The sequence below is a fragment of the Myxine glutinosa genome, chromosome 2 (genome assembly GCF_964187855.1).
Source record: "Myxine glutinosa chromosome 2, kmMyxGlut1.1, whole genome shotgun sequence".
Lineage (NCBI taxonomy): Eukaryota > Metazoa > Chordata > Myxini > Myxiniformes > Myxinidae > Myxine > Myxine glutinosa.
In genome coordinates this window covers 26,189,486-26,216,888 of record NC_136262.1, presented here as the reverse complement: position 1 = coordinate 26,216,888, position 27,403 = coordinate 26,189,486, and the positions used below count along the sequence as shown (strand labels likewise).

At 43.7% G+C, this 27,403-nt stretch overlaps 1 protein-coding gene across 1 annotated transcript in view; it reads right to left on the bottom strand.

The window, feature by feature from the left end:
* LOC137421979 (histone-lysine N-methyltransferase ASH1L) overlaps window positions 1-27,403 on the bottom strand; it is a 328,014-nt gene that overhangs the window by 9,426 nt on the left and 291,185 nt on the right. The window contains exons 22-23 of the mRNA XM_078773027.1: window positions 26,641-26,813; window positions 12,008-12,174 (exon numbers count right to left, since the gene is read on the bottom strand). Coding sequence (XP_078629153.1) covers window positions 12,008-12,174; window positions 26,641-26,813 — 340 coding nt within the window. The remainder of the gene's footprint in view (window positions 1-12,007; window positions 12,175-26,640; window positions 26,814-27,403) is intronic.

Here is a 27,403-nt window from a genome sequence, read left to right as displayed (position 1 = left end):
TATATATATATATATATATACATACTGTATATATATACACATCACGAAAAAGATAATTCATTTAGGATATTTTATTGAAACATTTCAGCTACTCACAATCAAGGAATTTCTGCGAGACATATATCGTGTGATTGTGAATCAGATGTTGTTTCGACTGTCAGTTCACACCCAGCACATTTTAAAGAGGTAACGAAGAAATAATATGAAATGATGGAAGCATGCCCTCTTGCTTAAAAAAACGAGCTAAGAGAAGGGAAGACAGAGAGTTGGGGTGGAGGTGGAGGGGCCAGAAGGGAGGATAAAGAGTTGGATTGAAACTTTGCGGAAGGGAAGATTTGTTGACTTTGGGATGGGAGGGAATTTGATGATGGGATGTGGAAAGTTTTGAATACTTGTGATTGTGAAGGGGGGGGGGGGGGGTGGGGGGGGGGGGGGGGAAATTGAGACTTGGGGTTGTGGGGAGGAGTTGATTTCAATGTCTTTTGATGTCTTTGGAGAGCATATAGCTAGCCAATTATAAATCCCCACGATATATAGTTGTTCTTTGCATATTAATGTTGGAGTCGCATTTGACATTACGTGGAATTTACTGTGGGTAACTGCTAGTCATTATTATTATTAGGGACCCAATCCTTCCAGGATTGATACCTATTTCTGTACACTGCTCCTTTCCTATTCCTTCTCCAGGAACTGCATGATGTCATCGCCGCGCGCCACCGCTGATGGCCTGGTGACGACTCACACAGAAAGGACGTACCGTACTCAGTTTTCACTCCATTTGCTCGTTTGTCCGGGCGATATCTCAGCCATCTTTTGAGCTAGGAAGCTGAAATTTGGCCACAATAGTGAGCAAGTGCTTTGGCAAAAACTATATTTTTTATTTTTTGATTAATCAATTAATTGATTAATTATTATCGATTTATTAAGTACTGATTTATTTCCTTTCTCATCTGAGCAATATCTCAGGCACCTTTTCAGCTAGGAAGCTGATATTTGGACATGGCAGTGACCAAACGATTTGGCTACAGATGATATTTTTGATTTATTGATGAGTCAATTAATCAATAAATTATTTAATTTTTCGATTAATTACATGATTATTTTTTAAAAGGTTAAAGATTTTGATGAAGCAGTGGTGGTTTAGGTATGCAATTAGCCAATTGATGAAGAAATTAATTATTTTACGATAATTATTTATTTATTTTAATTACGCAATTAATCAATTGAATGAATGAATGAATGATCGTTTTAAGGCCATTTTCTCCGCTAGAGCAGGGGTTAGCCTTGCGGGCCCCATGACAATCATGGTTCCCTGTTTGAGGCAATGTTTTTATGGCCGGATGCCCTTCCTGGCGCCAACCCTTAGTCGCCTCTTACGATGCGCAGGGATACGGTGTACCTATTCTGAACCGGGGTACACACCGGGATCATTCATCCCAGCAAGCTGGTACTCAATTTGCCGACCTCGAAAGGATGACAGGCTGAGTCAACCCCCCTGGCGTTAATTCAGCGATCGACTGGGATTCTAACCCAGGATCCTAGGATCCCAAGCCGGCACCCTAACCGCTAAGCCAACACCAGGCTTCAACGCAATTAATCAACACCAACGCAATTAATCAATCAATTATTGTACACTGCTCCCTCCCAATTCCGACTCCGTGTGCTGCACAGCGGCATCGCCGGGCGTCACTTTAAATTCATTTTCTTGGCAACTGTTGGTCCTTATTGACACAAAGTTTTCACCAGAGTATGCGTCCACTCATGTAGATTTAAAAAAATACTAATTATGATGTCATCGGTCATTTGGTATGGGTGCCATCTTGGAAAAACTGAAAAACTTTGGACATCTTCTCTGAAACCTGTGCACGTAAAAACATTTAAACTTGGCACACATGAGGAACACACTATGGGGAACAACTTTTGATAAAAATGACTTCATCAGTGCCATTATGATGAAGTCATAATTGGATGCGTCAAACGATTTATCCGATCAGTATGAAAATTTTTGAGGGTCATCTACAAGGAAACAATTTCAAAATTAGATTGTTGACATCATTGTTGCCACAGATTGGCAGCCGTATTGGATTGAACGCAAAAAAAAACTTTAAAAATGATCTCCAAAACGGCTGACCAGATCGATAGAAAACTTCATACACACAATCGACTAGACTCGGGGAATATAGAGTGTAATTTTAACCTCTTTGGTCATGTGGTCTGGCAGCCATACTTTTATCCTAAAACCTTTAAAAATCATCTTCTCCAGAACGGCTGAACAGATGGAGGGGAACTTCACACCCATGTTCCCCAAGCGACTACCGGTCAGGTAGTTGGACTCTACTTTGGTTGGATAGTCGGCGACTAAACTGGCTACCCTCACTGGCTCGCCAGTGGGGAGGTGACTGTGACATCCCGCAGGACTAAAAACAATACCTGTCTAAGTAGTGTAGGCTGTTATGTCATTTCGTGTTTTTTTTTTGTTAAAAGCAAAATTCCACTTGATTCCTTGTTTTGGGGTGTCACATGTTCGAAAAAATAGGTTGTTAATTTTTTTAAACGGATTAAGGGTGTCAAATCCAAGATGGCCGCCAAAATATATAAATTCCATTAAAACTGGTATTCTGAACACAGTATGAGGTCCAAATTAATGATAATACCCATAATTTCAATACCAAGGAGTTCAAAAACAATTAATTTCAATATGGCAGTCAAATTCAAAATGGTGGAAAAATCCAAGATGGCCGCCACTTCTTAAATAACCACAGTACAAAAACTTAATGTTCTTGATAACACAAATTGTGAATGATGAAATAGGTCCATTTTGGTGGTAATGCCCACATAAGTAATGCTAGGCCTTTGGGGAAACATGTTACTGATTCGTTGAAATCGGTGGATGCCAGCCATAGTGAGAAATAGTGAGAAAATCCAATATGGCTACCACTGTTTTACACAAAGGTCCACATTGCTATAACAATGATAAAAAAAACCAAAAAAAAACCACCTTTAGAGGCCATTTTTCCCCGCAAGCGGGGGTTGGCCTTTTTTGGGAACTGTGGTTGTTGTTGTTTTTCGGTCCCCTTTTTGAAGCAATGTTTTACGGCCGGATGCCCTTCCTGACGCCAACTCTTTTTGCCGCCTTTAACGACAAGCAGGGAATTACCAGTGAACTGGTACTCAATTAGCCGACCTCGGAAGGATGACGGGCTGAGTCAACCCCCCTGGCGTTAATTCAGCGATTGACCGGGATTCGAACCCAGGATCCTAGGATCCTAAGCCGGCACCCTAGCCGCTAGCCCAACACCAGGGACTTAATGTAATGATATAATGCTATAACAATGATAGCGTAATGTAATTTCCTGTTTGACCATATTTAAATATTCCTGTCTCACAATCATCCGTTTTACCTTACAAGTCCTCGTGTTCATCTCCCACAATGTTCTGAGCTGATTGTTCATTGTTGCTACAGCCGTAGTTCAAACAGCTACAGACCTCTGTGCATGGGAGTTTATTGCTGCGGCAACTACAGGAGTTTCCTTTGCATCCTGATTTGCAGCCACATTTTACCAGCTTAGTCACGGCCTCTGGTGCTGGAGGGTTCAAACACATCACCGGAAGAAATCTATTTTCCTCTGACTTCCATCCGTAGTCAGTGGGAGAAGGAAGGGACGGTTGACTTTCGCATGCCTGCATCCATATCATTGCAATATAATGTGCTCGCAGAATGTGTGGTGTCAATGATCCAGAGGTTGGAGGCAGACTCTCTCCCTCGGCCTGTCGATTTGAGTACAAGAACCACCGTAGTGCATTTACTTTGGTGTGTGTTTTGGATCTGTACAACAAGCAAACGAACCTTTCCAGTTGGTCAATTGCGTTTGGAGAGGGTGTAGCAGCAGATTTGCCAAGTGAAGCAAGTGAATCCAGTATCATATCATCGCAGGACATGAACACCTTCATACACCAGTCCTTTGTCCTGCCGGCGAACCTGCCACACATATCTGATCCTGTGAAAGAATGAAACCCAAGAATAGCTGAGGCGCGGTTAACTCCTAACTTTTCAAAGATAGGTTTGACTGCAATTTTCCTATTCAGTTTTCCTTTTCCGGTAAGGAAATATGTCTCAGCAGGTAGCTGTGGATACATGTGGATCATCAGCAAGAAGACATCGGTATCTGGAGAGTCTATTACAAGTTCTACATTGCCGTTAACTGTTAGGGCATGGAGCAAGAGTAACGTATCCGCTTCTTCATGACCGTGTTTTACCAATTCATCAGGCACAATTACATTGCCTTTTGTCTCAGTGCTGAAGGTTACCATGAACTTCTTCAATTTGTTGGCAGAGCTGTTGCTGTGATCCAGAGTCTTTGCAGCTAAATACTCTACAAGTTCTGCCTTGTTTTTGACACTTGAAAGGAAGTCCTTCAAGGAAATATTCTGGATCAGTGTACTATCTTGGATGTGATAGTAGGTCGAGTTTCCCTTTGTTCTCTTTTTTCTCATTTGCTCTTTCAGAGAACTTTCGACGTATCTGTCAAATACCAGTCTTACTTCGTCGTAGTTAGCTGCAATCCTGATAAGCTTTTCAAGAAATGACATGGCAAAATCACTGCATGTTTTCATTTTGTCTGTCTTGGAGATGGAGTTAACGAGGGACATGCCATCTATGACTACAACTTTAAATTTCTCAGACATGTCGGACATGTCAGTTGAAGCTTCTTGCTCAGGCTGCGCTTCTTGTACTTCAGGCGCCTCGGCTTGGGGTGGTACTTCAGTTTGGGAGTTTTCGCTCAATACTTGGTCGCCAGAAACACTCGGTATGGCATTAGCTGGATCGCTTGTGGCTTCTGTTGGGCTAGGTTGCTCCTTGGTAACTAGCGCTTCAAGATGATGAAGGACCTTAGCCTTGTCATATGCTAGGAGAAGTGACCCATCCGAAGCGAAAAGGGCACGTGGAACAATTCCAAATTCATACTTCCCAATACAGTCCTTTAGATCAAGGTCTGGACGGCTTCTTGATGCTACTATAAACCTCTGTAGGAGTCCTCGTTCTTCTTTGACTTTAATGAGTTTGTCACCTGCTTTCACTTTCTTCACTGTGTTGGCACTTTTGAAAGTGCCTATGTTCTTTCTCTTCATTGGATCCCACATTGAAAGTTTTCCTTCTGTAAGGCGTTCTTTGACAAATGTCTGGAACAACTGTTGTCCGATGGCATCGCGGTCTACTATGTCCTTTGTTACCTTTTCATCAATTACTTTCTTGGTAAGAAGGTTACACAGGTCACTCTCATCGGTTACGAATGGGTCTCCATGAACAACAAATACCTCTGTCAATCTAGCGGAATTTCTCATTACTCGGGTGGACTTTCCCCCTGTGATCTCGTGGTGTTGGTCTCTGGTATCAGCACCTTCCATGCCATATTCTCTTTGAAACTCCTCTACTAGATTAGACAAGTCAGGTGCAATCAGGAAGAAACGGTCTAGAGCTCTCTCAATTTGGGTTATTCCAATAATGCCTCCAATGACCTTGAGTTTGCGGTTCTCCTGCTCAATTCCGTGATCTGGACCTATTGAAGTGAATGCAGCAATCCCCTTCGTCACACAGAAATTTCCTTTCAGGAGTTCTGCCCAGACATCTGGAAAAACTTGTTCTGTTTGCTGCATTGTTGACAGGTACAAAGGGAGCAAACGTGCGTACTTCAGGTGGTCGTGAGCAAAGAAGTACTTGATAAGAGCTTCAGTGCTTTCCATATGCAGCAGCAGGTCCCGTTGTCTGGTAGCTCTAATATACTGAAGGATAGTTTCAAACTGCCTCAAGTAGTTACGGATGTAGTGTTGAATTGGTGCTGGATTGCTTTCAAACTGTCCCAACTTTGTGAGGATATCTCTAGATTCGAACATGGTCATGGTTTCTCTGACGGCATCTGAGGTTTTGACGGTTGCCTGTGTTCATGCTGATATCTTTCTGATATGCTTTTTCCAAATCAATGGACGCTTCACTTAGGAACACTTTCTCTTCTGGTGCTTTTGTTAGGAACCTGTCAAAGTAGAGATGGTATAGAGCAAGCAATGTTACAGTATGTGCTTCTAGGGACCTGAAGAGGACCTTCTAGGGATCAAAACGCTTGTTCAGATACGGTATATCTTGAGTGGGTAAGGACTCCTACCATGGTACAGCTAACAACTTTTTTGCTTGCTAATCTGTCCTGAACTTCAAAATCTGGGGATGGACATGGTTGACAGCATAGTAACCTAAAATAGAAACAGTGCTTTGTACATTAATGTCAAGATTATAATCAATATTGTAATACTGGTAGAGGATGTAGACGTTTTCACTCACTCAAATAATAAGATCGGCCTGTGTTTCTAATGGCAGCCATTTTAAAATTCAAGATGGCTGCCATCCACCGTTTTCAACGAATCAGTAACATATTTCCCCAACGGCTAAGCATTGCTTGTGCGGGTATTACCACCAAATGGACCTTTTCCATCATTCACAATTTGTGTTATCAAGAACATTAAGTTTTTGTACTGTGGTTATTTAAGAAGTGGCGGCCATCTTGGATTTTTCCACCATTTTGAATTTGACTGCCATATTGAAATTAATTGTTTTTGAACTCCTTGGTATTGAAATTATGGGTATTATCATTAATTTGGACCTCATACTGTGTTCAGAATACCAGTTTTAATGGCATTTATATATTTTGGCGGCCATCTTGGATTTGACACCCTTAATCCGTTTAAAAAAATTAACAACCTATTTTTTCGAACATGTGACACCCCAAAGACAAGGAATCAAGTGGAATTTTGCTTTTAACAAAAAAAAAACACGACAGCCATTTTTAAGACATAGCAGCCTACACTAAAGGGCGGATGAGCTCCCTTTGGGAGGCAATGGCCATCGAGTAAGGAGATGGTGTCTCCAAAAAAACACTCATCCGGTTGAACCGGTTTCTTAGGTAGTGGGTTGTAGACAGCAACCGCTCAGAGGGGTACTACCGTTCTGACCTAGGAGCGTTAAAGTGGTGCCCGGAACCATCTTACACTCTCCCTGTCAGGATTGCTGAATTTTATTTCTGTCTCACTCAAGCTATAGCTACCGGGCTAGCTTTAATCTCTCTCTCTTGTAAACAAACATCATACACTTTTCATCAAACACTTTTCTTACTCATTTTCACTCCTCACCTTTACATTCTCTCTTCTTTACTTCTCTTTCCTCTCATTTCCTCACATTGTCCAATTAAATATGAAAAAGTCTGAAAAGTTAATGGCCCCTAGTTCCCGGCATTATGGGGTGCGAAGAATCTCCGGTGACCAGCCTGTCTCTGCTACAAACAAGAGGGGGGAGGGGGCTGGCTCAGGAAGGAGTAGTATTGGTCCCTCCCAAGACCCTTCTTTGCCTGTTGAATCAACGTGACTCTTTTTCAATTCACTTCACCAACATTCGTGGTCGTTCTTCGAATCTTTCCTCTGTTGAATATCATCTTGCAAGTAGCTCTCCCAAAATATTGCTCCTCTCAGAGACCCAATTGTCACATGACGTTCTTCTTAACTCCTTTAACATTTCAAACTACAACCTTCACTCACGATTCCACTTCAAACGAGGAGTGTGTGTCTACTCCAACATCAACACGCCTGCTGTGCGCCTTGTGGCCCTCAAATCTCCAAACTTTGATGTCATCTGGCTTAAGATTTGTCTTCCGACCATCACTATTTTTCTCTGTTTCACTTACTGCTCTCCCAACTCTACAAACTTCACAGCTTTCTTTGACTATCTTAATTCCTGCCATGAAGCAATGACATCCGAACACCCTCAAGCAGAATTCCTCTATTTAGGAGACTTCCATGTACACCACAAGGAATGGTTGAAATCATCCCACATGGATGTTGGGGGAGTTGAAGCTCTTACATTTTTCATTTTCAATGATTTGGATCAAATTATCACCCATCCTACCCATATCCCAGATCGTCATGACCACTCGTCCAATACTTTGGATTTGTTCTTCACCTCTAATCCGTTGCTTTACAACTACACAATTTCACCTCCAATTGGTTCTTCTGACCACAATCGTGTGAACATCACTTTACTTACCACCACTCATTCTGAAACTGCTCCGACTAAACACCAGTATTGGCATTTCAATAGCGCTGACTGGACAGGTTCACGAAACTTCTTTTCTGACTCTCCCTGGAAAGACTACTGCCTCTCCTCGTTCGATGCCTCCACCTCTGCTGAACGCATAGCTGAGGTTATCGTTGCAGGAATGGAGGCTTATATCCCCTTCTCTTTGAATTTTATCTCTCCGACCAACTCTTGGTTCAATAATTCCTGCTCTGCAGCCATTCGTGCAAAAGATGCGGCATATCGGACATGGAAAAACTCTTCTTCCTCCGACTCACATTCAGCTTTCATGTCTGCTAGAAATCATTGCAAACATGTTATTCGTGAGGCGAAGCATTTCTTTATCCAAAAGAAATGTGACAAACTCTCATCTTCTTCCACTAATATATCTTTCTGGTCATTTGCTAAAAGTATCGCCGCCAACTTCTGTCGCTCTACCTTTCCTTCGCTGTTCAGTTCTGATGATACTATAGCTGTCTCTCTGACTGATAAAGCAACTCTTTTTGGCCCTTTCTCCTCTAATTCCACTCTGGATGACTCATCACTCAACATTCCATCTCCCTCTGATGCACCCCTTACCAATCCTATGCCCCTCCCTATAATCTCTTTCCATGCAGTCAAAAAAGTACTCCTCTCTCTGGACACAAGCAACGCATACGGACAAGATGGCATTCTTCCTTGTGTCTTGAAGGAGTGTGCTTCAGAACTTGCACCCGTGCTTGCTCGTTTGTTTCGTTTTTTTTTGGTTTAAAAACCCAAACTTTTCCTCTTTCCTGGAAACATGCCTTAGTACAGCCTATTTTAAAGAAGGGTGATCGTTCAAACCCTTCCAACTACTGTATTTATTGCTCTGACTTCTACTATTCCCAAAGTCTTTGAATGTCTTCTCAATAACCATTTCCTCAATAACCATTTCGGAAGAAGAAGAGCATCTTGAATCCCACAGTCTTCTTTCTGACCATCAATATGGCTTTTGCAAGGCAAGATCTACCGGTGATAGCCTTTCTTACATTACAAATATCTGGGCCTCTTCTCTACAAGACTTTGGGGAATCCTTTGTTGCAGGCCTTGATATCTCAAAAGCCTTTGACAGAGTTTGGCATCGGGGTCTGATATCCAAGCTTCCCTCTTTCGGCTTTCCTCCTTCACTCTGCTCTCTCATATCGAGCTTTCTCTCTGACCGCTCTATCTCTGTAATTGTGCATGGCTCAACATCTCCCTCTTTCCCTATCAACAGCGGTGTCCCTCAGGGTTCTGTCCTGCCTCCAACACTCCTCCTTCTTTTATCAATGACCTGCTTTCTTTGACAAATAACCAAATGCACTCATATGCTGATGACTCAACGTTGCATTCCTCCATGTTTTTCCCATCAGCTCCATCTTCCCTCAATCGATCTGCATCTCGTTTGATCACAGCCACCTCTTTAAATTCGGATTTGCACAAGATTTCCCAGTGGGGAAAATGTAATCAGGTTAAATTTAATGCTTCTAAAAATAAATTTCTTCCCATCTCTCTCTAAACCTCCTCTCAACTCTCCAATCTCCTTTGAAAGCTCCACAATTACACCATGTGATACAATAAACCTACTAGGTATTACCCTAACTTCAAATTTATCCTGGAATCCACACATTACACAAATAGCTAAGTCTGCCTCGAAGAAACTGGGTCAGATCCTGTTCAGATGTCGAAGATTCTTCTCCTCAACTGTTGCTTAAACGATATAAAGGATTGATTCGTCCTTGTATGGAGTACTGCTCTAACGTCTGGGGAGGTTCTAGCTTCACATACTTACTGGACAGAATTGAATTAAAAGTAATTCGACTTATCAACTCTCCCAATCTGACCTCAAAACTTGACCCGTTCAAATTACGTCGCAAAGTTGGCTCTCTTTCTCTTTTCTACAGGTATACCTTTGGTTTCTGCTCTCGAGAACTTGCTGCTTGTATACCTCCACCATTAGCGAGACCACGGAATACTCGACAAGCCACTACATCCCATGATTACTGTGTGGCCATTGGAAACTCAAGGGTGGGTCGTTATGATGTTTGTTTCTTCCCCTCCACTGCCAAACTCTGGAACTTTTTACCTTCCCATGTCTTTCCAAACACTTATGATCTTCCCTTTTTCAAAAAGCAGATTTTCTGCTTTCTCAAAAACTCTTACACTATTCTCTCCTTCTTCACTTTTCTATCAATGCAGCTCTTTTATTTAGGCCTGGCCTCGATGAGGACTACGTAGTCTGTGCCTGGAGTCTTTTACATTGAACCCCCCCCCCCCCCCCCCAAAAACCCCTTGGTTACATGGTCTGGCAACTATGTTGGATTGAACGAAAATCTTAAAAAAATTATTTCTCTTGAACTGCTACATCGATCGATGTGAAACTTCATAATTATGGTCGTCAAGGGCAATACATCTATCTATAATTCCAGTAATCTCTGTGTGTATGTGTGTGTGTCTGTGTGTTTGTCTGTGACCGCTGTTTCTCGACAACTACCGGTCCGATATACTTGAAACTTGCCAGGTATATTGCTGGGGACCCGAGGATGTGCCTTTTCAAGGTTTGAAATTAATCGGACAAGTGGTTCCCAAGGTATGGTCACCGTACTCGCAAGCCGTTCGCTTTGGCTTTGCGAATGGACCAAACCATTTCATGTAAATAGAGGGGGGGGGGGGGGGGGGGGGGGTTCTACCGTACTCGCAAGCCGTTCGCTTTGGCTTTGCGAATGGACCAAACCATTTCATGTAAATAGAGGGGGGGGTTCTGTGGTCGTTACTGCCACGTGGTTTCAAAGTTTTTTTTTTGTTGTTGTTGTTTGCACGCATGTTTTTTTGCACGCACGTACGGGCAAGCACGTACGTGCGGGCACGCCCTAGTATTTAAAATTTCAACATGATCGGTCACATGGTGTTTCAACCAGAATTTTAAAAATTGTTTGAAGAAGAAACCCAACAATTTTATCATCTCCAGCCATTTGACTATAATACAGCATATCTATTAATTACGTACTATTGGAATGTACCTTTCGACCCTTTAGACTTCTGAGACCCTTAAACCTTTTAAGACCCTTTAACGCTAGGATGCATGGCTCAAATGCATTTTAGGGTCATCCAGTTCCAATGGACCTTAGCCATGCATTATAGGGTTAAGACCCCTAAGACTCTCAAGTCCACAAAGACCTTTAAGACCATCAAGACCCAAAAATATCTCTAAGACCCCAAAAGACCTCGAAGACCCAAAAATACCCCGAAGACAAAAAGACGTAGAATACCTAAAAGACGCCGATGACCCAAAAGGCCGCAAGCACACAAAAGACCCAGAAGACTGAAAAGACCATGAGGACTCCAAAGACCCCAAGGAACCTTCATATGTTTTTTGAAATATTTACAATGCAATTCTGAATTCAGTTTAAAAAGAGGACGTCATGGGTCACGTGTCCGATCAAAGCGGGTTTGTATCAAAGCGGGTTTGTATCAAAGTGGTGAGGTTGGATTCCAGTCATAATTGCCTACAGTTATAAAGTGGCCCGTCTTGTTATTATTATTATTATTATTATAACCCCGGGAAAACAATAGTTTTTGAATGCAATGTTTGAAAGCTGACTGTCAACATTTTCAATCATGCTGCTAAGATACTGAATGACATGTATGATGTTCTCTATAAAGTGCAAATCACACTGATGTGTACAAGGGTTCCGATAAGCTAAGGAAGCCTCATGGTGGCTCCGAAGTTAATGCATAAATATCACTAATACAAAAGGATAATAACATTAAAGATCTGTTGTGCTCTTTCTGGACACTAATTTGTTTACATGACATGTTCCCACCACAGTAAGGTCACAATGAGCACACACCCAACCACCAACACCCGCCCCCAAGGAGAGGAGAAGACCTTACCGAGAAATCTCTCTTGGGTGCAAGCTTCTTGGCAAAGTGGTCGAAGGCATAGGGTTTGGTGCAGATGGGATAGCGATTGCGGTGGATCTTATAAAAGAGGTGCGCGGATTTGTCGAGGCGATAGTCACAGATGTAAATGTCCTCTTCTCGAGCACCCTTGGGTCTCCCTGGGAATGTGTGTCAAGCGACATTAAAAAAAAAAATGTTCAAAGCAAACCTTTCATCCTAAATGACAAACTGTACAAGTACAACACATCCCAAATAATCCAAGGATTAAACCACTGCATTTATGTTTCCTATTCCAAATACAATGCTTTTTGAGCATTTGGAATATGAAATTCAAATTGTATTCTCTCCATCGGGTGATGTCATTGATTATGCATTTTCTTTGCTCAATATGTAGTCACTGCAGTATTAAATAGTTGAACGAACCAGCCTTGAGCTCAACAGGAAAGGAATATGTGTGTGTGTGTGTGTGTGTGTGTGTGTGTGTATATATATATATATATATATATATATATATATATATATATATATATATATATATTGTTGCGGATCTCCCGAAGCCCGTTCCACGTTACAAAGGGGGGATTAAACCCCTTTTTTTCCCTTGGGTCTTCGTGTCCACGAGGCCGAATCGCCACTTCTGCAGCAAGCGTGAAAAAAGGGTATCGGGTCGACGCCGCTCGTACCTTTGACCCACGCTGCCACGAAAGGGGGGACCGGACCTCGCACAAGCCACGCTTAATCAAGTACGCCCGAGCGGTATGCGTATCACGTGACTCGTGCCGTTACTTTTATGGAACCCGATTCGAGCGGTTATATTCGTACTATGCTAGGCCAATGGATGGAAGGGACGGGGACGGTCAAATAAGAGGAATAACACGATTTATTTATAATGTACAGGATTCGAAGAGACACAGAGCAGGCACTTAATCAATGTTAACTAATTACCAGACACAGGGCCCACTCATGCAGATGGGGAAAAGAAGAAGAGCAGTTCGCGCGCCAAACGCGCCTTGGCGTCGTCCACTCCGGAACAGCTCGCCCGGCGTGGCCCTCTGGTGGTCACGGAACGTATGCAGGCAGGAGGAGATCGCGCGTCTGTGGCCCGGAACGGGTAGTCTTCTCAAGCGCGATTAATGCAGCGCAGAGCGCAGGGCACAGGGCAAGTTCGTGTATATAGACGATAACAGGCAATTGTTCAGGGGCTGGGCGATTCTCTTTCTCTTTCTTTCTTTCTCTTTTTCTTTCTTTCTCTTTCTCTTTCTTTCTCTCTCTCTCTCTCTCTCTCTCTCACTCACTCACTCACTCACTCACTCACTCACTCACTCTCTCTCTCTCTCTCTCTCTCTCTCTCTCACTCTCTCTCTCTCTCTCACTCACTCACTCACTCCAGCTCAACTCAACTCAGAACAGCAACTCAGAACTGACTCACGATACTCCCCGGCTCTGACTCGACTCCGATCTCGACTCCGATCCCGACTCGCGTTCTCGTGCGTTCTCCGGCGGGGGTACCCGGGGCAGGGTTTTATGGCTCCGCCCCGGCTTTACTCGAATGTTCCAAGCCCCACCTCTCGTCGCCGTGGTAAGTCACTCCCCTCGAGCCCTGATTGGCGGCTCGTTGCTTACCGGCCACTCCCCCTGCAGCTCCTCCCTTCGGCCTTGCCAGACTTGTTCAGGCCGAGCACGTGGCATTCCAGCGCCAAAAGACCGCCCTACTCACTGGCCTGCTCAACGCAAGACTAACACAGGAAAGGACTACGCTTACATTCACTAAGAAATAACTGAACTATCGCGAGGCTTCATGTTGTGGTGCGTCTACCTACAAGGGGGATTATCCTTTATTCCAAAACCACAACAATATATATATACAGTGGAACCTTGACTTACGAGTGCCCCAACTTACGAGTTTTTCGAGATACGAGCCGTCGCTCGGGCGGTTTATTGCTTTGAGATGCGAGCCGAGATCTGAGTTACGAGCTTTCGCCACCCGGTCACGTGGTTATCTTGCCGTGCAAGTACAGTATCTCTGTCGTATAGCGCTGCATTTTTGTTTTCGCATGTTGGTTATTTTGAGTTTCGCCACCAGGTGGGTTCTGGTCACGTGGTTATCTTGCCGTGCAAGTACAGTATCTCTGTCGTATAGCGCTGCATTTTTGTTTTCGCATGTTGGTTATTTTGAGTTTACGCCGCCAGGTGGGTTCCGGTCACGTGGTTATCTTGCCGTGCAAGTACAGTATCTCTGTCGTATAGCGCTGCATTTTTGTTTTCGCATGTTGGTTATTTTGAGTTTCGCCACCAGGTGGGTTCTGGTCACGTGGTTATCTTGCCGTGCAAGTACAGTATCTCTGTCGTATAGCGCTGCATTTTTGTTTTCGCATGTTGGTTATTTTGAGTTTACGCCGCCAGGTGGGTTCCGGTCACGTGGTTATCTTGCCGTGCAAGTACAGTATCTCTGTCGTATAGCGCTGCATTTTTGTTTTCGCATGTTGGTTATTTTGAGTTTACGCCGCCAGGTGGGTTCCGGTCACGTGGTTATCTTGCCGTGCAAGTACAGTATCTCTGTCGTATAGCGCTGCATTTTTGTTTTCGCATTTTGGTTATTTTGGAAAATTTCATGTTCATGTCGAACATTTCATGTTCATGTTCATGTTTTCATGTTCATGCCATGCCAGGCCACAACTTGTTCAGAGTGCCGGCGATAGCTCGCCTTCTCTTTGTGGAAAACACGGTGAGATCCTTAACATCCAACAACTAATGGGACGCAAACGGGGCGCCCAGTTTAGCGGTACACACATTGATGAATCACCCTGCCTGTGATTCACCCATGACAGGTTATAGCTGGGTCGGGATTCAAACCCAGGCTGGACAGTTTAGACTTTAGAGTCAAGTGTGCGTACCTCCAGTCCAGGCCATCCTGCCAACTTGTATGCTGCATACAGGTGAAATATAAAGCGCAAGATATTTTTATATATACTGTATATTTAAAAAAAAATTGGTGTGGTTTTTGGCAGGCTGGAACGGATTAATAGCATTTTAATGGGGAAATTTAATTTGAGAAACGAGCAAATTGAGTTACGAGCTCGGTCACAGAACGAATTAAACTCGTAAGTCAAGGTTCCACTGTATATATATATATATATACACACACATATATACAGTGGGATGAAAAATTAAGAGTCCAGTAGGAAATTTATTAAATGAGATATGTGATAACAAAATAAACGATAATGCATCTGAAAGAAAATCCTGTCCGCGTCTGCTTTGTATTTGGACTTCCTCTTCTTCCATATGCTAAACATGACGAAAATAGATGGAAAAATACAAAAGATTGACGATTTTAGGCGACCTGGACATTTTGACCTCGAAAGCAATAGGCTTCAGTGACCAAATATGCAAACCCTGCTGAAATTTAATGTCAGCCAGATGCAAGTTGGTGATTTTCTGACATTGACCTTGACAGAGCACATGTTACACTAAATTAATTGTGTCATATTGGATCACGGACATGTGCCTGGCATATTGATATTTTATGCCAAGTTGACCTTTGACCTTTAGATCTCAAAAAGAAAACAATCAGCTTCTAGCTTTTGATTGATGATCCAATCCAGTGACCCAATATGCCAATTATTTACATTTCAGGTCAATCATATGAAAATAGACGATTTAATGCAACCTTAACCTTTGACCTTTTGATCTAAAAAAACAAAACAATCTGCTTCAAGCCTTTGATTGGTGAACCAATCCAGTGATCCAAAATGCAAATTCTTAATAAAGCTTTGTTGAAAAGTTGATGACAAAAGCTCAAATGGTAACATTGTTACGTCTTACGGGCCGGATGGATGGAGGAGAGTGCGCACGCACACACGCACACACGCGCACACACACACACACACACACACACACACACACACACACACACACACACACACACACACACACACACACACACACACACACACACGTTCCGGGGGTTCGGTGATGATCCTGAAAAGAGCTCTTGGAACAAAACTCTGAAAAAGTTGAATGGTTTGGTCCATGATCCCTTACCAAAGAGGAGGTGGATACTTTGGGTCCTGGGAGGATTCTGGTCCACCTCCTGAAACCCGCAAATGGAGATAACAACCAACGACACACACAAACACACCACACACGATGGCAGCGAGGGGAAGGTGGCATGATCTGCTGCCTCCCTCTTGACTGGGTCAGAGAGGACCAAGGGCCATGTCAAATACATCAGTTTTGAAGGCAGTGAAGACAGCTGAAAATGGCAGCTTAGATGGGACGAGATGCGCACGAGGTGCCTGGTATCATGCCATCCGACATGCGTTTGTGATGCGGCCTGGCCCTGTATCTCAGTGGGACTTGTTGACCCTGTGCTGCTGGAAGGGAAGGCCTGAGCTTTGACGTACTCCCTCTTACAAAGTTTCAACTTTGAGGACGGGAGAGACCAAGGTTTATGGGATCGAAGACCACGCTGAATACAACGACTTTGATGGGGTGAGAACCAAGCTGTGCACGGCAGCTTTGTTAAGGTATATGGCTGCTCACGTGGTGACCAGAGTGATGAGGATTGTTTCAAACATGGCCTGGTCTTGCGGTTTGTTGGGGTTTGCCAACCCCATCATGCTGAGAACGAAAACCCGAGTTTTGGTGACTCCCTTTTTGCCAAGTTCTGCCTGCATGAGACCGAGTTTAGTGGGATCCACGACCATGCCAAATACAATGGTTTTGATGGCAGTGAGAACCGTGCCGGGGGTGGCAGTTTTGTGGGGGAGGGGGGGGGGCCCAAGGTTTCCGCCAGTACGCTTCTGATCAACATGCGTTTGGGATGCAGCCTGGTGACCTGGCCTGCCTTATGGTTTGATGTGTTTTGCCAACTCTATCCCATCAGGGAGGGCATGAGACATGATGAGATCGAGATGGATGAGAATGAGAGGGAAGAGACTGAGTCCAGTTGTAACCCAAGAGACCACTTCGGGGATGGAGGGGGAAACGGAGCACAGATAAGGAGATGGCTTGTTTTATGAGTTGTGGTTCCTTGCTGGAGATAAGATGGATGCTTCAGGACCGGGAAAGGCTATGTTAAATGGAGCACGTACAAGGAGACGGCTTGGTCCATGAGTAATGATTCCTTGCTGGGGTGAATATGGATTCTTCAGTACCGGGGAAGGCTCTGTTTTGTCTTCGAGACTCACGAGTGGAGATGACAACCGACGACAGCCGCATGTGGCACATGCACACATACATGAATCATGATTTATACATGCACGATTGTGATTTATCCACATATTATATACACATATTTTCCATGATATATTATACTGTATAGTGACATACACACATGTAAAATGTGACACACACTACATGACCAAAAGTATGTGGACACTGTTACGGTTTGTGGTCTTTTTCTTCTTCCTTCCCCCACACCTCCCTGTGAGTTAGACCAAGTGGTTTGGTCCATGTGTATAAAGCCTAAGATTGGCTGTGGGGCAGGGAAGTGGCCAGGAAAGTGATCCAGAGGAGTGAGTGGCCATTTTGGAGGAGGGCTAATGGCAGAGTGCTTTTTCGGGGTTGTAGAGTGTCCAGCTGCAATCTCTCTACCTGAAGGGTGACGTTGATCGACCTCTTGCTAGCTACCACTGGGGCCTACTCGTGGACTTGCCTACTCCTACCCTCTCGTGCTGGGCCTGCCTTGGGGGCCTACTCTTGGACTTGCCTACTCCTACCCTCTCGTGCTGGGCCTGCACCGGGGCCTACCACTGGGCCTACCATTGGGCCTGCCTTGGGGCCTACTGTTGGGCCTGCCGTGGGGCCTACTGTTGGGCCTGCCTTGGGGCCTACTACGGGGCCTGCCCTGGGGCCTACTATGGGGCCTGCCCTGGGGCCTACTCTTGGACTGGCATACTCTTGGACCTGCCTACTCTTGGACTGGCCTACTCTTGGACCGGCCTACTCTTGGACCTGCCTACTCTTGGACCTGCCTACTCTTGGACCTGCCAACTCTTGGACCGGCCAACTCTTGGACCGGCCAACTCTTGGACTGGCCTACTCTTGGACTGGCCTACTCTTGGACTGGCCTACTCTTGGACTGGCCTACTCTAGGACTGGCCTACTCTTGGACCTGCCTACTCTTGGACTGGCCTATTCGGGTTTTTCCCTCTTTTCTCCCTTCTTGGTTTTATGTGTAGGAAGAGATTTTCATGTGATAATCCATAAATAAAGACAGTGTGATTGAAGGCTTGGCTTGGTGTGCTTCAGGTCGAAACAACACCCCTTCTAATTAGTGGATTCAGCTATTTCAGCCACACACATTGCTGACAGGTATATATAATCAAGCACACAGCCATGCAATCTCCTTAGACAAACATTTGCGGTAGAATGGGCCATACTGAATAGCTCAGTGACTTTCAACGTGGCACCATCATAGGATGCCACCTTTCCAACAAGTCAATTCGTCAAATTTCTACCCTACTAGAGCTGCCAAGGTCAACTGTAAGTGATGTTATTGTGAAGTGGAAACGTCTAGGAGCAACAACAGCTCAGCGGTGAAGTGGTAGGCCACACAAGCTCACACAAAGGGATCGCCGAGTGCTAAAGCGTGTAGCGCGTAAAAATCGTCTGTCCTCTGTTGCACCACTCACTACCGAGTTCCAAACAACGTCAGCACAACAACTGTTCGTCGGGAACTTCATGAAATGGGTTTCCATGGCCGAGCAGCTGCACACAAGCCGAAGATCACCATGTGCAATGCCAAGTGTCGGCTGGAATGGTGTAAAGCTTGCCACCATTGGACTCTGGAGCAGTGGAAACGCGTTCCCTGGAGTGACAAATCACGCTTCCCCATCTGGCAGTCCGACGGACGAATCTGGGTTTGGCGGATGCCAGGAGAATGCTACCTACCCGAATGCATAGTGCCAACTGTAAAGTTTGGTGGAGGAGGAATAATGGTCTGGGGCTGTTTATCACAGTTCTGGCTGGGCCCCTTCGTTCCAGTGAAGGGAAATTTTAACACTACAGCATACAATGACATTCTAGACAATTGTGTGCTTCCAACTTTGTGGCAACAGTTTGGGGAAGGCCCTCTCCTGTTTCAGCATGACAATGCCCCCGTGCACAAAGCGAGGTCCATACAGAAATGGTTTGTCGAGATCGGTGTGGAAGAACTTGACTGGTCTGTACAGAGCCCTGACCTCAACCCCATCGAACACTTTTGGGATGAATTGGAACGTCGACTGCGAGCCAGGCCTAATCGCCCAACATCAGTGCCCGACCTCACTAATGCTCTTGTGGCTGAATGGAAGCAAATCCCCGCAGCAATGTTCCAACATCTAGTGAAAGCCTTTCCAGAAGAGTGGAAGCTGTTATAGCAGCAAAGGGGGGGACCAACTCCATATTAATGCCCATGATTTTGGAATTAGATGTATGATGTTTGGGTGTCCACATACTTTTGTTCATGTCGTGTATTATACTGTATATTATATGCACACATATTATACACACACACACACACACACACACACACACACACACACACACACACACACACACACACACACACACACACACACACACACAATATATTTCGAGACCTGGAAAGGCTCCTTTCCACCTTCTGAAACCCGCATATGCAGATAACAACCAATGACACACACGTGCACGCACACACACACATAACTACAAATCCCAATCTCCTGCTGCATGAAGGGATGGGGGAAGGGTTGCGGTGGCCGGGGGGCGGTTTGAGGGTGTGTGAGATAGGTATCCCTGATGGTTAATGGTGCTTCACATATTTAACACAAGCGGTTTATATATCAAGCATCATGGTGTTTTGCATGTTCAACAATGCTCTTGTTATTAGTCCCCTACCAGTTTCACAGGAGGGGATTATGGGTTTGCGCTCTGTCTGTCTGTCTGTCTGTCTGTCCCAGTTGTGGTTTTTCAGACTTTTTTCCCATTACTCTTTAACATATTCCACAGAAACTTGGTACATGGCTTTATTCTAAGTTGCAGAACAAGATTGAGTTTTGGGGCATTTCACAAATTTTTCCACAGAGTCATGCCATTTTTAGCCTTAGACAATATCACATCAGTAGGGGACATGTATTGCAAAGCAATTGTCGCAATTGTTGAAAAATGATTCAAAGGTAGGTTTGGCTTCTTACCGTATCTTTAACACACACGTGATACTGTATATGAACGAGCTTCTTCAGAAGGGATAGACCTTCTGGAATTTATTTATTTAAAACAAGGTACCAACGATTTTAATGAGATGTGTGGTTTAACAATGATTTCCATTTTAGTTGGCGAGAGCATACAATGTGTTTGTTTAAATGAACACCACTCTCTGTGTGAGTCACCCAGGTATATAGAGCAAACACTAAGAGGACTGCAGTGGAAACGAGGCCATGTATTTAATTAATCCATAAAATGGATAACATTGACACCCTCCCTCCCCCATCCGTACACCTTACTTCACCCGCCTCCTCTCCTTTCCTTCTCCAACCACTCCCCCTTCCTTTTTTTTTTAACCCTCTTTCCCCAACACCCTCTCCCCACATTTTCCCATGCCCCCAGCTTGTTCCACTTGATTGAAATAAAAATTATTTCCCATAAAGAAAATGCTCTTCTTATATGTGGGTTTAGAGATCAACACAATCCCAAACATTGCCATATAGTAAAACCCATTCAGGTAAAGGACCAGATTTTGACCATGCTCTAGATTAGTTGGGTTTTTCTCACACCGTGACGACCTTGGCCTAGGCAGCTACGTCACCACGCATTTGTATGAGTTTTAAAGGAGGGCAATGGAGCATTCACGTGCATTGCACTTTTACCGTTCACACCGAGTGTGGTGTTCATGGTTGTGTACATAAGCCCATAACCTCATCACTTTTGCTTTGCAATTATGGAATAAAAATCCTCATAGAGATTGTGGATTTGACACATCGTAACAATGGGCTTTTCTTTTGGAAAACCGTTTCTGACAACCTGTCGAGTTATCCAATGCATTGTTGTTTGTGATGATAGAGAAGCACGCAGGGCCCCTTAGTCCATTTAGTGACCAACACTTCCTGAAGACATCATCGCGGAAATAGCCAAATGTCTCCGCGAGAGTCCTGGAGTGTATCACCATCAATCTCTATGAGGAAGAACAACAATAATTTATGAATATAAATAGTCCAACTCGAAAAACTACAAACATGTCCACACTTTCACTGCTAACACCACCTACTACGTTTTATGTCTTCCTTCAATGCTTTTCCCTAAGGTTTCCGTTTGTTTACGTACACTGCCCACCTATGAAAACGACCTCCTCACCATGCAAGATGTTTCTCCCCGCTTCGCACACTCAAATGTTACTCATTGAAGCGGAGTAATACACATGGACGCCTACTCATCACTAATGTTACCTTGTCATTCTCGCACTGCCTGCATCACAAGGTGCAGGTACCTGCACCTGCACTAATTCAAGGCCAAAAGCTAGTTGGTGCAATGAGAATTTGGCCGAATGGCATTTGCCTACCTAGGCTTTAAATTCGAGAGGCAAACAATTCTTGTTGTGAACCTTAATTGTGCAACAGCATTTACTTTTGAAGTGTCTGAATGACAAATAAACACACCTGGTAAAGTTTAAATAAAACAGTTTTGATTAGTGGCTTACTAACTCTTAATGTCTGAAGTATAACTCTCCCAAATCATATTTCCTTCCGTTTCTCCTTCAACCACCAACAAATTCTCCAAAATTAATAAAACCGTTAATATATTTTTTAATTAATAAAATTAATTAATCATTAGTATATTAATAAAATTAATTCACTCACTCACCGCAGGCAGGTTGGTGGTCTTTCTGTCTTCTACCGACTCCCTCCGACCTTGCTCCCCCAGCTCTCTCTGGGCTCTGTCCCCCAAATATTCCTACAGCTCACACAAGATCTGCCAGCAACCCTCTTATGGTTAAACTGCCAAAATCTAGGCTCTGTGCTCACCTTCACTCCTTCATTCCTCTTTTCTCCCGCCTCTGGAACAAACTCCCTCACTCTCTTCAATCCCTCTCCTCCCCCTCCAGGTCTTTAAAACAGCTGTTCACCACCATCTCTTATCTTCCCCCATCCAAAACATTGATCTTTTCTACCCCCGTTACTTCACCCCAAATCCACATCTTTCAAATCTCCAACTTCTTTCCTGAAATTCCTAGAAGTGTTCATTTGCTTTATACCATGTACCCCTCTTGCTTCCCTCCCCCCCAATTATTTAATTTTTCGATTAATTACTTAATTTGCAAAATTTACAGATTCAGATGAAACAGTGGTGGTTTAGGTATGCTGTTAGCCAATTGATGAAGAGATTAATTATTTTATGATTATTATTTCTTTGTTTTAATTACACAATTAAGAAATTAATTATTGATTCTCTCGATTGTCATCATACCTGTCAGCCACCACCTGATGTATTTTCTTGTTTGTTTGTGTGTTTGTTTGTGAGCAGGATATCTCAAAAAATTATGGAGGGATTCGGACCAAATTTGGTGGACACGTTGGGTGTGTGAAAAGGACGGCTTTATTTAATTTCGGTGAAGATCTGGATCTGGATACGAGAATTTATCAAGTGACTGTTTACCATTGAGAGACGGGGCAAAAATGATATGCTGTATCGCAAGATATCCCAAAAAGATGTGGACGGATTATGACAAAACTCGGTGAATGAGTTGGGTAAGTGACAAGAACAAGCTGATTAGATTTTGGTGAAGATCCGGATGCAGATCCGGCCTATCAGTAGGATACAAAACGTTAAATGTTCAGTTTGGCGGATGCATGTGCTCTACCGAGTGCCGTTCTGGTTACCTCACCATCGAAGGTGGACAGTGATTGTTTGCACCTCTATTTGTCTGTGAGCATGATATCTCAAAAAAAGTTACGGATGGATTTGGACTAAACTTGGTGGACAGGTAGGGTGTGTGAGATAGACCAACCAAATCGATTTTGGTGAAGATCCGAATATGAGAACTTTTAATTGATTCTTCATCATTGAGAGACGGGGGCCAAAAACGATATATAACATGATGTTTTAAAAAAGTTGTGGACTGATTATGCCAAAACCAGGTGGACAAGTTGGTTAGGTGTCAACAAATACCCAATTTGATTTTGGTTGAGGTCCAGATGCAGACCCGGCCTATCAGTGGGATACAAAACGTAGGCTGTTCAGCCTGGCGGAGGTATGCGCTTACCGAGTGCCGTTTTAGTTGGAACATATAAATTGCTACAGAACATCTAAACATCTGTGACATTATTGTATGCAACGCCATTAGATTTTGTATTGGTCACAGTGAAGCAACTGAGAGGTTTATTTGGCCATCCAAAGAACAATCTCAGCTGCGTGTTAACAAATAAAAAGATTGCTTCCATGTTGATTTTTGACAATGCTTCAGGCCAAAGGACGCTTTTTGGACGCAACCATTCAGATTGAAGACAAATTCTTGAATGCTGAACTCATGCATTCACAAAACAAATGGCACATTTCTAGTAGAATGATAAAATGCCAGACGTCAAAAATGAGAAATTACGATTTCTCAACTGATTGCACTCGAGTCAAAATCCATGCCCTCTCTCGTCAAGAAACACACACAGGAAACTCCCATTTCCTAATCCCAAAAGAGCCAGGGGCAACAATATTTAAAAAGATATCGGGTTTGCAATTTCCTGGTGCAGGCTTCCATAGATGATGATTCCATAGATGATGATGCCGATGCTGATGCTGATGCCTCCGGGACGAAGGTGACATTTTGGTTTAGGACTTCGGTCCATAGGAGATCGGGACAGTGCTCGTCACGCTGTACGTCGTTGATTGCTATCTCCACCGATCGCACCGCACCCCCTCCCCTGGTTTTGGTTTGCATCGGCAGGAACGATGGTCTGGGTGGCAAACAGCCTGTGGCTGTTCGTTCCTTAGGGATCATGCAGTTTCTACCGTGTGAGACCTAATCCGGGGCTGGTGCTCACCATTAAAACCAGGAGGTGCCTTGTTTCTATACATATATATATATATACACTGTGTACAGTGCCTTCAGAAAGTATTCACACCCCTTGACTACTTTCACATTTTGTTGTGTTACAATTGAATTTAAAATGGATTAAATTGAGATTTTTTTGTCACTGATCTACGCATAATACCCCATAATGTGTAAGTGGAGTTTTATTTTTGAATCTTTTACAAATTGAAAATGAAAAGTTGAAATGTCTTCAGTCAATAAGTAAGTATTCAACCCCTTTGCGATGACACTCCAAATTGAGCTCAGGTGCATCTAATTTCCTTTGATCATCCTTTAGGTGCCTCTATAACTTGATTGGAGTCCACCTGTAGCAAATTCAATTGATTAGACATGATTTATAAAGAAACACACCTTTCTATATAAGGTCCTACAGTTGACATTGCATGCCAGAGCAGAAACTCTACCATTAAGTCCAAGGAACTGTGCGTAGAACTCCGAGATAGAATTGGGAGGAGGCATAGATCTGGAGAAGGACATAAAACAATTTCTAGAATGTTGGAAGTTCCCAAGAACACAGTGAGCTCCATCATTAGGAAATGGAAACAATATGGACATCTTTAGCTCATCAGACCATGCTGCACAAGGACCTCGCTGTGCTCGGCAAAGACGCATATGTTTAATTTAACAGACAGCTATTTTCTCATACTTGTGAAAGCAACTGTCTGTTCAATGAAAAATAGGTGGTTTTGCCGAGGACAGCATGGTCCTTGTTGCGTTGCGCCCTCTGATTGGCTAGAATTTCCCTTTCAATGTTGGCAAATTTCACAGTTCACCCTGTCACTCTGTTAAGATTATCAAAGTAACTCACCTGTCTATTTCTATGGTCAGCCAATGGAATCGCTTAAGTGTCACAAACCTATAGCCCTCACCATCAGCCATGACCAGTCATTGGATAACCATGTAGAAAAGTTGACTCGCCAATGACATGACTCTTTTCCAAAGACAGCCACAGACAGGGTAACCTCCATTGTTCCAAGTCATTCTTTGAAAATTCAGGACTCGCAGTCGACAAAGCTATTGTCCTTATATCAACGGAGTACTGCTCTTCGCTATGAGTCGGTACCCCAGCATCACATCTGCCTCTCCTGGATTCTGTGGAATATAAAGCTCAACATTATTGGCATCTTCCATGATGAGGATGAATCAGAAGCCAAGTTTCTCTCACATTGTTGCTCTTATACTGTATTTCCCACCTCTCCTCCAGTTTATCTTCCTCTGATCACCGACTTCCGACTCTACCCGGTTTCTCCAGTATGCACAGGTTCTTCCAATAACCACCTCCTGGTTAAACTCCTACAATACAGGCTGATCATTCACCTCCACTCATTCGTTCTTCTTTTCTCTCGTTTGTGAAACTGCTTTCCAGAGTTGGTTCAATTGCATTCTTCCCTACAAGTCTTCATGACAACTGTTCACTACCATCTCACATCATCCAGCATCCAAGACCATGATATTTTCTACCCTCGTTACTCCCCACCCCCAAGTCCACCTCCTTCTAAGTTTCAAATTTGCTTCTGTATCCATATTGTCCACCCCATGTGGCCTCCCCCGACCCTAATTCCTCCCCACACCCATTTGTCCAAGTCTCCCTCTGTTTTATTCCTCATCCCTGCTGTTGGTGCACCCTCACTGCTGTTCCCTTTGTTCTGTTGCAACCTTATCTGTTCAGTGTTCCCACTCTTTCATGAGCCTCGACCCTGTATGCAAAAAAGGCATAAACATATTTGTGCATTGTACAACTTATTTGCTTTTCATTTGTATTCTTTACCCTCTTTTTCAACAAAAATACATTCCCTATGTTGTTTATCATCTTTTTCGCCATTTTTTGTGACGTCTGTTTCCATACGTACTTCTAATATTTTATTTGAAAAGTTGTAATTATTGCTGTATTTACAATACAGGGAGCCTGGTGTTGGCTTAGCGGTTAGGGTGCTGGCTTGGGGTCCTGGGTTTGAATCCCGGTCGATCGCTGAATTAACGCCAGGGGGGTTGACCCAGCCTGTCATCCTTCCGAGGTCCGCAAATTGAGTACCAGTTCGCCGGTAATTCCCTGTGTGTCGCAAGAGGCGACCAACAGGGTTGGCGGCAGGAAGGACATCCGGCCATAAAACATTGCTTTAAAAAGGGGACCACGGTGCCCGAAAAAGGCCAACCCCTGCTCTGTGGGGAAAAGTGGCCTCCAAAGGTGGTTCTTAGAATAATTTATATTGTAAATTCACAGCGTTTCTCGACTCTACACAACTTTTTATATATCTATACATTTTATTTTTGTTGAGCAGAAGACGTGGTAGCCGAAAACCGGCGAATGAGGCAAGCTTTTGCAATCCCGTTTACTATTGCAAACTACCATTCTATTCGTGCTCAACAGCTAAAAATAAATGTGTTGATCATTAAGTCAGTGTCCAGACGCAAAGGGAGGAAAAAAACAAAAAACAAGATAAAAGCTGACGTCATGGAGACTATGTATAAAAGTTCTTACAGTAGTTGTAAAAACGTTTCCAAAAAGCAATAGAATTTCAATAATTCTGATAACACAAGGAAATAAAGGAACTGAATTGATGTTTGTGTGCTAGAGGCAAACCTTTGCAATATGTGTAGAGATCCATGACCCAGCAGATGCCGACGACTGCGTGCAAAGGCACGACTTCATAAAGTGGGACCCGGAACAGCTCGTTGTGATAGAAACGACGCGAAGGGGCGTGATGCGTCTGCTGGGGCCGTAAGTAGTGATGGCCAAAGGCACAGCGCTCCCCCCTGAGAGAAAGAGACGGAGTTTAAGAGCATGACGTCAAGACGACATGTTGGGGTTTTTAAAGCAAGATGCATGCAAGGAGGGGGGGGGGGGGGGGTTCGAAGGGGAAGTGATTCAGAAGTTTTAATGGAGGGGAAGATAATGAAGAGCAGAGGAGAGAAGGATGCATGGGGTGTAAAAAGAGAAAGAGGGAATGGCAAAAAAAACTCCACCATATTTGTATACACCTGAAATAGATGGCACCATAAGGACACAAGGACAAAAAGATGATAAAAAACAAAACAAAATACATTTACTGTGTTATAATGTGATATTAATCTGTCCTTGCAAAAGGACCGCATCAGCAATGTCGTCACTCAATTTATTAATATAGGTGCATATAATTCTAAAGAAGTGAATATGGCCGCTGTAATGGCTAAGGCTTAACTCCTCTATCAATCAGAATTCCAAACCCTGACAAAGTGATTTGTTTTGCACAACAATTATCCTTCATACCATATAAGGGGCGTCCAAGGGGAATTGACCAATAAGATGCTCCCAATAGCCCAATGCAAATCCCCCTTTTTAAAGGTTTAAATTTATAAGCATATAT